General features: G+C 41.8%; 1 protein-coding gene across 1 annotated transcript in view; it reads right to left on the bottom strand.

Annotated features, from left to right (window-relative positions):
• LOC121285648 (sodium- and chloride-dependent GABA transporter 1-like) overlaps positions 1-3,934 on the bottom strand; it is a 74,477-nt gene extending 70,543 nt beyond the window's left edge. Inside the window, exon 1 of the mRNA XM_041202306.1 lies at positions 3,559-3,934. Within this exon, the coding sequence (XP_041058240.1) occupies positions 3,559-3,802 (244 nt within the window). The 5' untranslated portion in view covers positions 3,803-3,934. The remainder of the gene's footprint in view (positions 1-3,558) is intronic.
• Positions 3,935-16,538: the final 12,604 nt, after the last annotated feature.

Here is a 16,538-nt window from a genome sequence, read left to right as displayed (position 1 = left end):
CCCAGGTACACCTGACTGAGGAAGGTGCAAAATTTTAATGGGGTTTTTAAAGAGTGATGTGGGAGCGGAAAAATTGAATGTCTCACTGATTTCAGTGACTGCAGGCTTGGGCGGATGACAGCACAGTCAGTGTCAAAGTCCTGAGCGAAAGACTGCAACTTCTGGACTTCCACACTAATCTGCGCATGCCCGACATCATGAAGGTGCCAGCAGATAAAGGCAAATACTGTGGATGCTGGAAATCTGAAACAAAAACAAAAAATTCTGGAAACACTCAACAAGTCTGACAGTATCTGTGGAGAGAAAGACAGAGTTAATGTTTTGAGTCCAATGACTTCTTCAGAGCAAAGAAGAGTAATACGGACTCGAAACGTTAACTCCATCTTTCTTTCCACAGATGCTGCCAGACCTGACTTTTTCCAGCATTTTTTGTTTTTATTTCATGGAGATCCTGTCAATTTCAGAAGGGTAATGATGGCGAATGATGACAGTTTGCTGCGAATACCCTTCCACCACACCCCCAACAACCCTGTGAAAAAAGTCTGGACCAAAGTGACAGCCAGCTGAATGTAGTACAGGCCTAGGAAGTTTCTCATGGCCGTGGTGATAGGAATATAAACTAGACATAAATGTGACTAGAAATTTCCTCCTCCCATCCTGATTAGTCAGAAAAATGCACCCTCTTTAGCTAAAATCAGGTCATCTTATACACCTCATTTACTCGTGACATCATTGGTGATTCAAGACGAACGGATAATTTGACAATTATCACACAGTCTGAGCATACAACAAACTGGAAATGACTAAGGAATTGCCAGATAAGCCTTTTCTTCGCCACCCACCTCATGCTGAAACGACTCAGCAGAAACACAGTACGATTTTCATCATTTCACCATTGGCAGCTGACCCCAAGCCTGCAACTCCCTCCCTAAACCACTCTGCCCCTCTCTCTTCCCCCTCCTCCCTTAAAATACACCTTAAAACTTGCCTCTTTCACCAAGCTTTTAATTAACCATCCTAATATCTTTAGATGGCTGAACACCAAATTTTGTCTGATAATGCTCCTGAGATGTTTGGGATGCCTTAGGGAGTTTTATTATGTAAAGGTGCTATATAAATGCACGTTGTTATTGTTATACTTGCAGCCTAGGTGAGTAATCAGTTACTGAAGATGTGATGATACCCAGCACTACGATACAAGATAGAAGACCATCCCTTAGCCCCAGGAAATCCATCAGGCCAACAACGGACATTCCTGGCAGCCATGCTCCCAGCTTATTTGCCAGTTTTGTAGGTCCACAGATTTTCAAGCCCTGTCCATCTTTCTGATGATGCAGATTTAGTAGGCATGGAATTTCCACTTTTGTATCTGATCAAAGATTGAACTGAGTAAGACTGAGCCAGTACATTTACATTTTAACTAGCTAACATAATGAAACTGAGGCATGCATTGAAAATTGGACAGGGAGGGGGAATCTCAAGACACCAATGGACATTTAATGTTCATATTTTCGGTTTCTATGTAGCACCATCAAACTTCTATTTAGTGTTACTGGTGGTGCATGTGCATAAAGACTAACTAAGCCTAGAGGAGATCAATGGTCAGTGGAAATTTCAGTAAGATCTTAGAATCGCAGAGCACAGGAGGACATTTGGCCCATCAGGACTGTACCAGCTCTTTGAAAGAGCCATCAAATTAGTCTGACTCCCTGCTTCTTTCCTTATAGCTCTGCAATTTTTTCCTTGTCAAGTATTTGTCCAATTTCCGTTTTGAAAGTTACTATTTAATCTATTGCCACCATCCTTTCAGGCAGTGCATTCCAGATCATCATAACTCTGCATAAAAAAAATCTCATCTCCCCTTCTGCCTCTTCTGTCAATTATAACTGCTCTCTGACGAAAAACCCTCCTGTCAGTGGCAATGGTTTCTCCTTATCTACTCTTGATGGTGGTGAAGGAAAAAAATCAATGTCAAAAATGTTCATTTTAACAAATTCCTGGTCTTAACTGGGTCATCTAGTGCAATCAGTTTGTAAAATGGGGAGGGAATACAAGGAATGACACCATCTGCACACAGTTTTGTGGCAAAATAGACTATGTTATCAATTTCAATACAATCTGCTCACTCATTTAACTGACCCTCTTGAAGCATAGTGGGCAGATCGGAAGAGCTCCCAGTTGCTTACACCAGAGTCCAGGTCATTAATGTTTAATTCTTGGAGAGTCAAGCACAATCTGACAGAGCCATTTCAATTGCGGCAAAGTTAAACGTCTGCTCTCAATAGCATTTGGTTCAAATTGACCATTTTGATTCTAACTTCCCCACTCCTGGCCTGTACTGACCATTTCCCAACATTACAGGAGATCAACACAGTCTGTATAAATGGGTCATTTCCAGGTTGGCAAACAGTACAATCTATGTTAATGGTTTGGACAAAGGAATAGGCTGTATTATGGCCAAATTTGCTGATGATCCAAAAATAGGTAGGATAGCAAGTTGTGAGGAGAATACAAAGAGTCTGCAAAGGGTTATAGACTGGTTAAGTGAGTGGGCAAAAATCTGGCCGATGGAGCACAATGTGGGAAAAGATGAGGTTGTCTGTTCTGGCAGGAAGAATAGAAAAGCAGAATATTATTTAAATAGAGGGGGAAACTGCAGAATGCTGTGGTATAGAGTGATCCGAGTGTCCTCACACATGAATCACAAAAAGTTACCATGCATGTACAGTATGGAACTTGAAAGGCAAATGGAATGTTGGCCTTTATTGTAAGGGGGATAGAGCATAAAAGTAGGGAAGTCTTGCTAGATGTTAAAGCCATTGAAATTGCAATTGGAACACTGTGTATGTTTTGGTCTCCTTAAGGAGGGATATACATGCATCGAAAACAGTTCAGAGAAGGTTCACTAGGCTCATTCCTGGGATGAAAGGATTGTGTCATGAGGAAAGGTTGGGCCTATACTCATTTGAGTTTAGAAGAATGAGAGGTGATCTTATTGAAACATGCAAGGTTCTGTGGGAGGATTGACGGTAGATGTTTCCTCTTGTGGGGGAATCTAGGACTAGGGGGCATACTTTAAACTAAGGGGACTTCCATTTAAGTCAGAGATGAGGAGGAATTTCTTCTCTCAGATGGTCCTTAGTCTTTGGAATTCTCTTTGCCAAATAACAGTGAAGGCTGGGTCATTGAATATATTCAAAGTGGAGTTAGATTTTTGACTCCACGTTTTCCCCAAAACAATCAATTCAAAACCTTCTCGTTTATCAACCTCTCACATGGTCTTAGTCTGAAAGTTATGTCGTTAATTCTTTTAACTCTGGGCTCCTGCACATTCTCTCCAGTATTTTATCCTAGACCTGGCTACTTTGCTCCCCCTCCTTTTAAATTCAATTCAAACCACTCTGGCTTCCAGCATGCTTTTGGTCCTCTAATCATAAAGGGCATCAAGAGTAGCAGTACCGCCTTAGGAGTTTCCTTTAAGGCGACAAAGAGAAATGCAGGTTCTTATTCCCCATCCCAGGAGAGGTTATCCGTTAAATCCCGGCTTCTCTTACTTACCTCCCCCGCTCCTGTAACACAGATACGGGAACCTCCAGACGTTTCCCAGCCCCACCGCATAGCCGACACAGGCCAGCGTGAACTCGAGCTGGCGGCTCCAGGTCTGCCTGTCTCGCCGGGGGATCGAGGGCGGCCAGCGGAGCTCTTGAGGCGCAGCCTCTTCTCCCTTGTCCGGCTCCAGTCTCATTCTCTCCGCTGCCGTCCCCGTTAGCCCTTGGTCGGTATTCTGGGCTCCGTGACCCATTGTGTATATTCTCTCGCTCTGTTAACGAGTCAACAACAGCCACGAGCCCTGTAAACTGGACCGGAAAGTGTGACACACTAAAGTCTCACAGCGCTGTCACTGGCGTTTATACATCGATTCCCTCTCAGCTCCCCGACTTCACAACTCATCGATATCTCAAACCCAACCCTCGTTGTAATTCTCCGATCCCTCCCTCCCTCCCTATACATGGGCCTCCACCGTGCTTCCGCCTTTCTGCTGAAATAATCAGATATCCAGGCAACCTTGTGTTCGAACTTCAAAAGAAACCCCTGCCTTACAGTTAACTCCTCGATAATGTTAATGACGTCAATTGAGATGTAAACAATTAAGTTAGAGGAAGCTTAAATCAAAACGCGTCGATCAAGCGCTCCTGCGGCCAGTGGCTATACCCGTGGCCCGCAAGGCTTTATGCCTACAGGTGGACATCGCTTCCCCCGACCATAAACATAGCTGCAGAAGAGAGGCAGCGCAGTCAGGATGAATAACCGCCCCCACCCACCCCTCTGCCATGCTGATATCGCTTGCTTAGTTTTCTTGCTCAAACACTTCAATTAAACAATAGGAAGATTGGAGCCATTGTTTTTGACCCCTGCTCCAAACTCCTTTCCATAGCTACTGATTCCATCCCTCTCACAAGCAGTCTGATACTACACCAGTCTGTTTGCAAGCTGGTGTCATATTTGACCCAAGATGAGCTTCCGACCTCATATCTGCGCCATCACCAAGACCACCTATTTCTGGCTCCATAACCTTGATGGACTTTGTCCCTGTCTCAGGTCATCTGCTGCTGAATGCCATTGCTATCTCTAGACTTCATCTTTCCAATACACCCCTGGCTGGTCTCCCACAGTAAACTTGAGGTCTTCCTCTGCTGCCCGTGTCTCAACTCGCAGCAAGTCCCATTCACCTATCATCCCTGTGCTTACATTAGCTCCCAAACAAAATTGTGATTTAAAAATTCTAATCCTTGTTTTCCAACCCCTCCATGGACTCATCCCTCTCCTTAACTTCCTCCAATCACATATCTATCGAAGATATCTGCTCATTTAATTATGGTCTTTTCAGCATCGCCAATTTTAATCACTTCAGCACTGCTGGGTCCTGCCTTCAGCTGCCTGGGCCCTAAGCTCTGCAATTTCCTCCCTAAATCTCTCTATCCATCTGCCTTGCTTTCCTCCTTTAACACACTCCTTACAACCTATGTCTTCGACTGAGCTTTTGGTCATCTGACCTAGTATATCTTTACTGGCTTGGTATCATGTTTTGTTTTAAGTGCCTTTGGATGTTTTATTACGTTACCAGGGCTTAAGCATATACAAGTTGTTATTGTTATATGTGTCTTAGCCTGATGCACATGGTTCCGTTACATTTGTTTTATACCATGGATGCAAATTAAAAACACACAATCCCTGCTACCTGTCCAACTCTGACTCAAAGGCCAGGTTCTTGAATGGACTATATCAGCCTTGGATCTATGATAGGACTCTTGACTCGAGTTCAAGCCTCACTCCAGAGACAGAACATGCATTATCTAGACTAGCACTTTAGTCTAATACTGAGTGCTGTGCTGTCTTTCAGATGAGCTGTGACCTCTCAGATGGACTTAAAAAGATCCATGGCATATTTGAAAGAGTCAAGTGGCTGACCAACATCGGCTGACACCTAAAACAGATGATCTGGTTAGGCATTTTATTGTTGATTAGATTTTGCTGAATGCAAATTAGCTGCTGCATTTACCACCAGTGATTAGACTTTAAAAGTGCTTCTTTGGCTCTAATGCACATTGTGATCCCTAAAGTCATTTTCTGACCGTTGTCAGATTCCTAGAATATAGATACCAAACACCAAAAGCCTAGCTTATATTTTAAAAAATGACCTGAAATGCTGCAGGGTTTCACTGGTATACTGCTGTATCTCCAATGGGACAGGCAAAAGCTTCAGCAACTGGACTTGCAAAAAATTAAAAACTTTTACTCAAGGTGACAGTAGTGTGATCGCCAGGTTTGGGTACATAGGAAAAAAATCCCTCTCCATTTGTCTTATTTTGTTCATCATGGCCCCAACTGCTGTATGATCACAATATTTTTGTACCTTAGTTCCATCTTCATCAAGAAAATCCTTTATATATAGGGAGGAACTTGTAAAAGACTGGTGGACACCCAGATGACCAGATCACAAGTTTAATGAATAAGGCAGGAATTTCCAGCATAATTGGGCAAGCAAGTTTTTTAAAATAAAATTCATTCATGAGACGTGGGTGTCGCTGGCTAGGCCAGCATTTATTGCCCGTCCCTAAATGCCCTCATTCAGAGTCATTTAAGAATCAACCACATTGATTTGAGTCTGGAGTCACATGTTGACCAGACCAGGTAAGGCAGATTACCCAATGGCAATGGCAAACTCTGGTGTGGTTTAAGGTAGAGTTGCCAAACTTTTCAGATTGCTGGATGTCTCACAAAATAGGGCATGAACCTTTCGAGCTCTGCCTCCTGCAGCTCGGGTGATCTTTGCATTTTAGATTTAAAGCCGCAGTGGTGCCTCCCCCAACCTACTTCACAAAATCACCGATTGCTGCTCAGAGAAGAATCGACTACCAGCTCCAACTTCTATCACTGCAGAGAGCCTGGACTGGCTTAGGGAAGTTTAAATTGGCACAAACCAAGCAACCTACAGGATGCTTGTATTTGAATTTAAATGGCCTGTCCCCTACCTCAAATACCTGGTGCAGACATGAACCTAGGCTTTCTGACTGGGGAGGTCTTTCCAGTTTGATTTAGAACCCAGCTATCATGGAGTGTCCTCCTGACCCAATTCATAATTTCAATGCAGGGTAATTTGGGGCTGTGCTGGGCTTGGGGGCTCCCATTAGGGAGTAGCGCTGAACCAGGCCTGGAAACTATCAATAGTGAACCTTGGAGAAAATAGTACAATCAAAGTTGTAAATCTTAACGCATCTACTTTTCTCTAAAAAGATGTTACAAAAGCTGGCATTATATAAGCTGGACAGTGGAACATGATATAAAAACAGTTATACATAACAGATCTGTGCGTGTGGTTATAAACGTGGCCTGCCACAAACAAAGGCTTGAAAAATGCTAAACAAAAACAGAATTACCTGGAAAAACTCAGCAGGTCTGGCAGCATCAGTGGAGAAGAAAAGAGTTGACGTTTCGAGTCTTCACGACCCTTCGACAGAACTTGAAAAATGCTGTTTGTTTTCAGGCTAAAATGTTACTTCTGGGGTCTATGCACAAAAACATGTCAAGCGAACTGCACAGGTACCACTCTGGAAAAATTCCTTGGCCTTCTCTGCTAGCATTTGATTTTGGACACACGGCCTAAGCTGGTGACTCTGTAACCTGCACTCAAGCAGGGTTAAATGACGGGATACGCCTGCCATTGTCATCTTACTTACATGTATCAGCCCATTTATGGGACAGCATACATAAAGCCAATGAGCCCACCCACACTTCAGAAAAGGAAGGGGGGCACGACAGATAATGTCCCTGAGATAACGTCTATCTTGGCCACTTGGCTCACTCAAGGCCAGTGGCCCACTGTGCTGATTCCAATTCTATAGTATCCTCCAAGGGATGTGCAACACCAGTATCTGAACTGGTGGCTGTGTCAGATCATTTTCCCCGGGTGAACCTGGTTTCCAAACCCTGTTTACAGCAAGCCAGAAACAAAGAAGCCAGTGACATGATACATCATTGACAATGATGCTTCCCTTTTCCCAGACCAATGGCTCGTTCAGTGGCTAAAAATAGCATTCAAAAACGTTGAAATCCAACATAGCATTTTAATTTTGACAGGCTTTGTTTCAAATTATTTTCTTATCAAGATTGCACTCATGTTGTATTCTCAAGTTTCCTTTTCCCTCCTGACTCAATCCTTTCTTTATTTCTCTCTTGCCATTCATTTAGTCTTTCATTTCCTCCTATCCTCATTTGCTGCCTCAGCCTCTATATTCCATTCCACTCAATTCTTCTTGCTCCACACGCATCCACATATTCCTTCCATTCATGCTGCCCATTATCTGTTCTCCTGCCTCATCTTCTCTCTAAATCACACACACACACTCACATATCCCTGCCATAGCATGTTCTATAAAAACAGGGCTTCCCTTCTAGGTCTGAACATTATCCTGGAGTAAATCTCCTGTGAATATTTGATAAGACATGTGACTTCCATGTGTTACCTAACTCTTTTGTGATAAAACAAAGCTGCTAATCAGGTGGACCCACATTTTATATTGTACACAGTTGAAATTTGTTCCTGGAGGAGCTGCTAATGAAGTGATACAGGGCCACGCATGGCTGTCAGTAGTGTGTGCATGACTCAGCAACTCTAGTCACCAGGCAACACCACCAAAAGCCAAACTATGCCATTGATAAATATATAGAATACTTTTTATGCCTTTGTTCTATTCAGACACTGTTGAACAACTCCCTTGTCTCATCCTCTTGCGAATTAGGTTGCATCATTCTGCAATTGCACTAAGACAATCTCTTACAGCCTACTTAACTTAGCTGGAATGATTAAATTCAGTCTAATACTATAATTGTATAGTAGCATAAAAAGCTGTTTCTTCTCTTTATAAAAATCATAGGACAGCTGTGAATGTTCATACCTTTGGCCTCATGGCACTAGCCAAATTTTTGGAATGGGATAATTCACTCATAATATCCTACAGCACAGAAGGAGACCATTTGGCCCATCGTGTCTGTGACAGCACTTTGAAAAAGCTATCAAATAGGAAGTTATAACTGACTCTGCTTCCACCAGCCTTTCAGGAAGTGCATTTCTGCTCACATTGGCTCAGATTTTGTGGTCAGCGGTGAAGCAATGACACTCACTACTATCCTCAAAGCAAGTTGCCCATGAAGATTTAGCTATCTCTATAGCACAGATTTCCACTTTCCTGGTGTTAGTTCGAATCTGATACCAAATCATGGGGATCTCCAACAGTGATGTCATCAGGCACAGTAAGCAGCCAATCACATTGAACTATTCTTACAGATAGGAAATGAAGCAGTAAAATGCACTGATTATCCTTCACTATTAATGAAATTTTTACAGACAGCAAAATAAATGATTGACATTTCAACTTTTAATGTGTATGTCCCAAGCAAATTTAAAATTTATTTTAAAAAAAAACTTGGAATTATCAGAATGAAAAAAATTGTCATTCCACAAATAAATTAGTTTTCCAGGAGCAGCAAGAGATTCTTCAGCAGTAGTTGCAACTTAGTAGATTGTTAAAAATCCAGTTACACCTTATAAGAAGTAAGTTTCTTGGAGTATTTTTAACGTTATATTGTAAAAGCTGAAGTTCTCACCAGTTCAGTGATTTCTACAGAGACTTCAACAGTGCATCCTCTGGAAAACTGCAGAATCATTATCAACAATTTACTTCTGGATTGTACATCTGCGCATGTACAGACTCCAGAAGTTGCTGTCAATGTCAAAGGAATAATGACAGGTAACATTGACAATTTTGCCAACATTACTACTGCAAAATCCTGTCCAATAACTCACTGCATAAAAAAATGCTGCATCTTAGCCCTTGCTTAGCACTTGCCTTAAATAAGTATAATATACATGAAAATTAGGAGCAGAAGGAGGCCATTGGGTCCTTCAAACTTGCTCTGTCATTCAATATGATCATGCCTGATTTTCAACCTTAACTCTCTTTCCCACATTATACTCATAGCCCTTAATACCCAAAAATCTAAGAATCTGTTTTAAATATAAACCTTTTCATTTCTGTCTCTCCTGTCAGTAGAAACAAACAGGCTCTTCATATTTACTTTAGAATCAGAGAATGGTTACAACACAGAAGGCCATCTGGCCCATCGAATCTGCACCAGCTCATCCCACTCCTCAGCCCTTTCCCCTAACTCTGAAATTAAAAGAAAAAATCTTCAGGCACTTATCCAATTTTCTTATGAAACTTACAATCTGCTTCCACCACCCTTTCAAGCAGTGCATTCCAGATCCTAGCTACTCACTGAATTAAAAAAATTCTCATGTTGTCTTTGGTTCTTATGTCAATCACCTTAAATCTATTCTGGTTCCAAACCCCTCTGCCAAAGGGAACAGTTTCTTTCCATCTGCTCTGATTAGATCTCTCATGATTTTGACAATCTTATATCAAATGTCCTTCTCAACTTTCTCATCTCTAAGGAGAACACCAGCTTCATCCAATCTATCCTCAAAACTGAAGTTTCTTATACAAGGAATCTTGCTTGTAAATCTTTTCTGTATCATCTCTGGAGCCTTCATATCCTTTTTAAAGTGCAGTGTCCTGAGTTGGACACAATATTCTAGTTGAGGCCAAATCAGTGTTTTACAAAAGGTCAATCTTAACTTCCTTGCTTCCATTTAAAAAGCCCAGAATCCATATGCCTTTTCACCAATTTTTTCAACCTGCAGTGCCACTTTCAACAATTTCCTCATTAATATACTTTACGATTTTAATCTCTCCTTGATCATCTTGACTCTAAGAAAAACAATCTCAGTTTCTCTAGTCTCTCCATGTAACTGCAATCCCTCATTCCTGGTACCATTCTGGTAAATCTCCTCTGCACCTTCTCTAAAGTGTGGTGCCCAGAAATGGACATCACTTCAGCTGTGACTTCTGTTCATTAAGGACATTAATGATGTGGTTAAATGGTTATAGAAGTTAGCATCCAAAATTGCAGAAAATACTAAAATAAGGTCACAACAGGAATAATTCTGAGAATCAAAGGAAACTGCAAAGGGATATTGACAATATGATAGGGCAAAAAAAGTGACAGATGGAATTCAATGTCAGCAAATGTGGTGGTTCTTTTTGGTTAAATAAAAACTGTTATAAAATTGACTGGGCTGAAACCACAGGATAACTTTAAAAAGATTCAACAATAAAACAACATAGTAAGTGACTTAAACAGCAGCTCTTAAGATGGCAGAAAATTTACATTTTCTTTTATTCATCCATGGGATGTGGGCTTCACTGGCTGGGTCAGCATTTATTGCCTATCCCTAGTTGCCCTTGAGAAGGTGGCGGTGAGCTGCCTTCTTGAACCGCTGCAGTCCATGTGGTGTAGGTACATCCACAGTGCTGTTAGGAAGGGAGGTCCAAGATTTTGACCCAGTGACAGTGAAGGAGCGGTGATATATTTCCAAGTCAGGATGGTGAGTTACTTGGAGGGGAACCTCCAGGTGGTGGTATTCCCATCTATCTGCTGTACTCATCTTTCTAGATGGTAGTGGTCGTGGGTTTGGAAGGTGCTGTCTAAAGAGCCTTGGTGAATTCCTGCAGTGCACCTTGTAGATGGTACACACTGCTGCTACTGTGTGTTGGTGGTGGTGGGAGTGAATGTTTGTGAATGTGGTGCCAATCAAGTGGGCTGCTTTGTCCTGGATGTTGTTCATCTTCTTCAGTGTTGTGGGAGCTCCACTCATCCAGGCAAGTGGGGAGTATTCCATCACACTTCTGACCTGTACTTTGTAGATGGTGGACAGGCTTTGCGGAGTCAGGAGGTGAGGTACTCCTACCATGATTCCTAGCCTCTGACCTGTTCTTGTAGCCACAGTATTTATATGGCTAGTCCAGATCAGTTTCTGGTCAATGGTAATCCCCAGGATGTTGATAGTGGGGGATTCAGTGATGGTAATGCCATTGAACATCAAGTGGCGATGGTTGGATTCTCTCTTGTTGGAGATGGTCATTGCCTGACATTTCTGTGGCGCGAATGTTACTTGCCACTTGTCAGCCCTAGCCTAGATATTGTCCAGGTCTTGCTGCATTTAGACATGGACTGCTTCAGTATCTGGGGAGTTGCGAATGGTGCTGAACATTGCGCAATCACCAGCCGACATCCCCACTTCTGACCTTATGATGGAAGGAAGGTAGGTCATTTATGAAGCAGCCGAAGATGGTTGGACTAGGATACTACCTGAGGAACTCCTGCAGTGCTGTCTTGGAGCTGAGGTGACTGACTTCCAACAACCACAACCATCTTTCTTTGTGCTAGGTATGACTCCAGGCAGTTGAGAGTGTTCCCCCCGCGATTCCCATTGACTCCAGTTTTTCGAGAGCTCCTTGATGCCACACTCTATCAAATGCTGCCTTGATGTCAAGGGCAGTCACTCTCACCACACCTCAAGAGTTCAGCTCTTTTGTCATGTTTGAACCAAGTCTGTAACAAGATCAGGAGCTGAGTGGCTCTGGCAGAACCCAAACTGGGCATCAGTGAGCAGGTTACTGCTAAGCAAGTGCCACTTGATAGCACCGTCGATGACCCCTTCCATTACTGATGATCGAGAGTAGGATGATAGAGTGATAATTGGCCAGGTTGGATTTGTCCTGCTTTGTGTGTACAGGACACACTGGGGCAATTTTCCACATTGCCAGGTAGATGCCAGTGTTGTAGCTATATTGAAACAACTTGGCTAGGGGCATGGCAAGTTCTGGAGCACAAGTCTTCAGTACTATTGCCGGAATGTTTTCAGGGCCCATAGCCTTTGCAGTATCCAGTGCCTTCTGCCGTTTCTTGATATCACGTGGAGTGAATTGAATTGGCTGAAGACTGGCATCTATGACATGGGGACCTCCAGAGGAAGCTGAGACAGATCATCCACTCAGCACTTCTGGCTGAAGACTGTTGCGAATATTTTAGCCTTATCTTTTGCACTGCTATGCTGTGCTCCTCCAAAATTGAGGATGGGGATATTTGTGGAGTCACTTCCTCCAGTGAGTTGTTTAATTGTCCACCACCATTCACGACTGGGTGTGGCAGGACTGCAGAGCTTAGATCAGATCCGTTGGTTGTGGAATCACTTAGCTCTATCACTTGCTGCTTATGCTGTTTGGCACGCAAGTAAATGTATAGCTCACCAGGTTGACACCTCATTTTTAGGTATGCCTGGTGCTGCTCTTGGCACGTCCTCCTGCACTCTTCATTGAACCAGGTAAGGTATGATTCCATGAGGATGACTGTCAGGTTGTTGCTTGACTAGTCTCTGAGACAGCTCTCCAAATTTTGGCACTAGCCCCCAGATGTTAGTAAGGAGGGCTGTGCAGGGTCGACAGGGCTGAGATTGCCGTTGTCATGTTTGGGCCGATGCCAGGTGGTCCATCAGATTTCATTCCTTTTTTGAGACTTTGCAGCAGTTTGTTACAACTGAGTGGCTTGCTGGGCCATTTCGGAGGGCATTTAAGAGTCAACCACATTGCTGAGTCTACTCTCAATCATCAGACGAGGTAAGAATTCCTTTAGGGATTTCCTTCCCTAAAAGGACATTAGTGAATTAGATGGGTTTTTACAACAATCAACAATGGTTTCATGGTCATCAATAGACTTTTAATTCCAGATTTTTTATTGAATTCAAATTCCACCATCTGCCATGGCGGGATTTGAACCTGGGTCCCCACAGCATTACCCTGAGTCTCTGGATTACTAGTCCAGCAACGATACCACAGCGTCATCGCCTCCCCCTTAACATAGATGTATTTGCAATTACGCAAAGCAGGACTCCAGTGGCATTTAATCTAATCACTTTAAACAATGAACCTGGAATGACGGTTCTCAGCTTGCTGTTACTATATTTGGTAACTGGCAAGGAGGTCATATAATGAACAAACTAACACTAGTGTTTAAGGAAACTGCTTTTCCAGGGTCAGAATTAGAAAAGAAAGACTATGTGTGGGTAATAGTGAGGAGAGAACTCAGTCCCTCTCTTTCCCAGTCATTCTGCAAGCACATGACCTGCCTGTATTCTGACCAGTCAAACCCCACAGACAGCATTTCCCTTTCTTTTTAAAATGTGCCTTTACAGTCACAGCACTTAAACAGTTAAATACTTGCTGAATCAATAAGCTGTATTTTAAAAAAAAACACCTGTTGCAGTCACCTGAGAGGTGGAAAAAGAGGAAGCCAGTCTACCAATCCTAAACTGGCCATAACAAAACTAATTCAAAACAGTACCTCAAGTGAATAAGACAGTTAAAAAAAAAACTATTGGAATACTGAGTTTTATGTCGAGGTTTAGAATAACGGTCATTATGCAATGATGAATCCATATAAAACTTTAGTAAGACCCCAGCTGTAGTATTGTGTGCAATTCAGAGTTCCACACTATAGAAAAGAAATGGAGACAATTGAGAGGTGCAGCACATATACACTGGAATCTGTACCTCCTCATACTAGTTAACATATGAAGGGAGGAAAAAAGGAAACTTAATGCTGTTCTTTGTAGAAGAGAGGAGATAATGGGTGATTTTATGAAAGGCACTTAAAATTATTAGACAGAATTATTGACAGAAATGGACTCTTTCCAGTGTTTCACGGATGTAGAAAAGGAGACATACAAGATTAAATGTGAAAGATAACGGCAAAACCCATGTTAAGAAACTAGAGAATTGTGATTTGGTGACTGAAATGAAACCATGAAAATATTTAAGTATGCGTTAGTCAAGTGGCTAAAGAAAGGGGGACTGAGCAGCAGACCCCACTGGTTGTGGTATTGGGGCAAAACTATGTTTACAGGAACAGCAATGATTAAAAACAAATTTTGTCCAAGGTGCTTATTTATAATGTTAAACTATCAGAGTAAGGCCTATGCATTAATCACTACTCTCTTATCAAGTCCAATGGTGGGGTCAATAGGGAGGATGACCCATGTTTTCTGTGCCTCTAACAGGAATCAAGAATAAAGTCAGGCCATAGTCATTGGAGTCATGGCTTTTACTTGCTTCATGTTACATAGTGTTTACAGCACAGAACAGACCATTCAGCCCAACAGATCTATGCCAGTGCTTGTGCTCCTTATGAGTCTCCTCCCAACCTTCTCACCTGATCAATGCATTCTTCTATGCCTTTCTCCCTCCTGTGACTTCTTTCCAGGTTAGAAAAAGTTCCTCCAAAATTCGCTATTGGATTTATTAGTGACTATCTTATACTTATGGCCTCTAATTCTGGTCTCACAAGTGGAAACGTCTTCTCTACATCCACCATATCAAACTCATTGGATTAGTAATCCTTCCATCAACAGCATACTAGCAAAGGCACCTTTAAACTCCCTCAAAGCAATTTTAAAGCAAAAAAATACAAGATGGGAATGAAGAGCTAAACTAAGACGCAGATAATTCCTTTCAGAATACTGAGCGTTGCATGGCTATAGATTTTACCATTGAGCCACAAAGATAATAAATGCAACATTAAGTTAGCATGCCAAGCATATGTTGGGAATGCTGGAAATCTGAAAAAGAAATCAGATATTCAACAGCTCTGGCAGCATTGGTGGTGAAAGAAACAGAGTTCAATGACTTTTCATTGCACCCGGTCATCAGAGATGTCTGAAATCTTTGTTTCTCTCTCACTGATGGTGTCTTACCTATTAATTAGTGTGCCACAGGCACACAGGGAAAAAAGTACACACGTAATTAAGGCACCAAAGTACAGACCCAGTAAATAATGTAAAATTCAGAACAGGAAATGAATAATGCAGTCATTTATTTTAGGTGTTTCAGCCAACATACACCACTCTATTTGTTCTCATGATTCACACAGGGGTTTTGAATCTCAACATTAAGGTATATATTTATTCCTATGCCCTACTTTTAAGTCACCTTGCAGCTGAAAATAAGTTAACACTGTATGAACTTCCTCCATATAGAACAGCAATGGAATGAAAAGTTAAAAGAAAGCTGACATGCTACACTGGTGAATAGTACATGCTGCACCCTGGGTAGACTAACACCACACAAAGCGCAATGGTTTGAGAAGGTGGCTCACCAATATCTTCAAAGGAATTAGGAATAGACAATAAGTGCTGGCATCCCAATAATGAATTAAAAATCTACTATTTGCCTTTTTTTAAAGTTCATAAACAACTGTCCCATGTATTTGGACAATTTCACATAGAAGACTTCAGTTACATGGAGAGACTAGCAACCAGATTGTTTTCCTTAAAGCAGAGAAGATTAAAGGGAGACTTGAGGGAGTTGTGTGCTTGATGGAGATCAACTCTTTCTGAATGGTATATAATTAATATTTTCCAGCAGTCTTATACTGGAGAGGAAAAAAAATACTAAAACTTAAAGTTGGAAGTACATGGCATCACTTGATGTGGCAACTCCCTAGCTCTCAACCTGTTAACCTTTGATTTACCTCACAGCTATCACACTGAGCACACCTATCATGTTACAGACAAGAAGACAAATATTATGACACAGCTGATGGTAAATGCTGAGTTGTTCAAATCCCAGAGGGAAACTTAAAACAACTGTCATAGCCAATTTTTGCAATTTGTATGTTTCGAGATGCAGGCTTTGAATTCAGTTATAATAAGACTACCGAGTCTCTAGAGGCTTTTATAAAAGTAAATTAAACATTTGTTAATTAAAAGATTGTAAGCACATACATAAATCTACAAATTACTACTATAATAACTCCTAAAGATCCCCTAATTAATCTGACTCTCAGTGACACCTTCATTAAGACAACAGTAAAATGCATAGATTTAAACAGACTCCTGACAAACCCTCTCAAACCTTAAACAGACCCTCTGGACAGTCACATTCAAAATGAGTTTCTTTCAGCTCTGGATCCTTGCAGAGAGTGGCTTGAGGCTTACAGGCTGGAGACTTTCGATCTTAGAATCCCTCTTTATTTTAAACCAACAGCCTTCTCTTCCTTTATTTATATATTCCTCTTTGGATGCA

Source organism: Carcharodon carcharias, chromosome 13 (genome assembly GCF_017639515.1).
Source record: "Carcharodon carcharias isolate sCarCar2 chromosome 13, sCarCar2.pri, whole genome shotgun sequence".
Taxonomy (NCBI): Eukaryota; Metazoa; Chordata; class Chondrichthyes; order Lamniformes; family Lamnidae; genus Carcharodon; species Carcharodon carcharias.
This window is presented reverse-complemented; position numbering and strand designations above follow the sequence as displayed.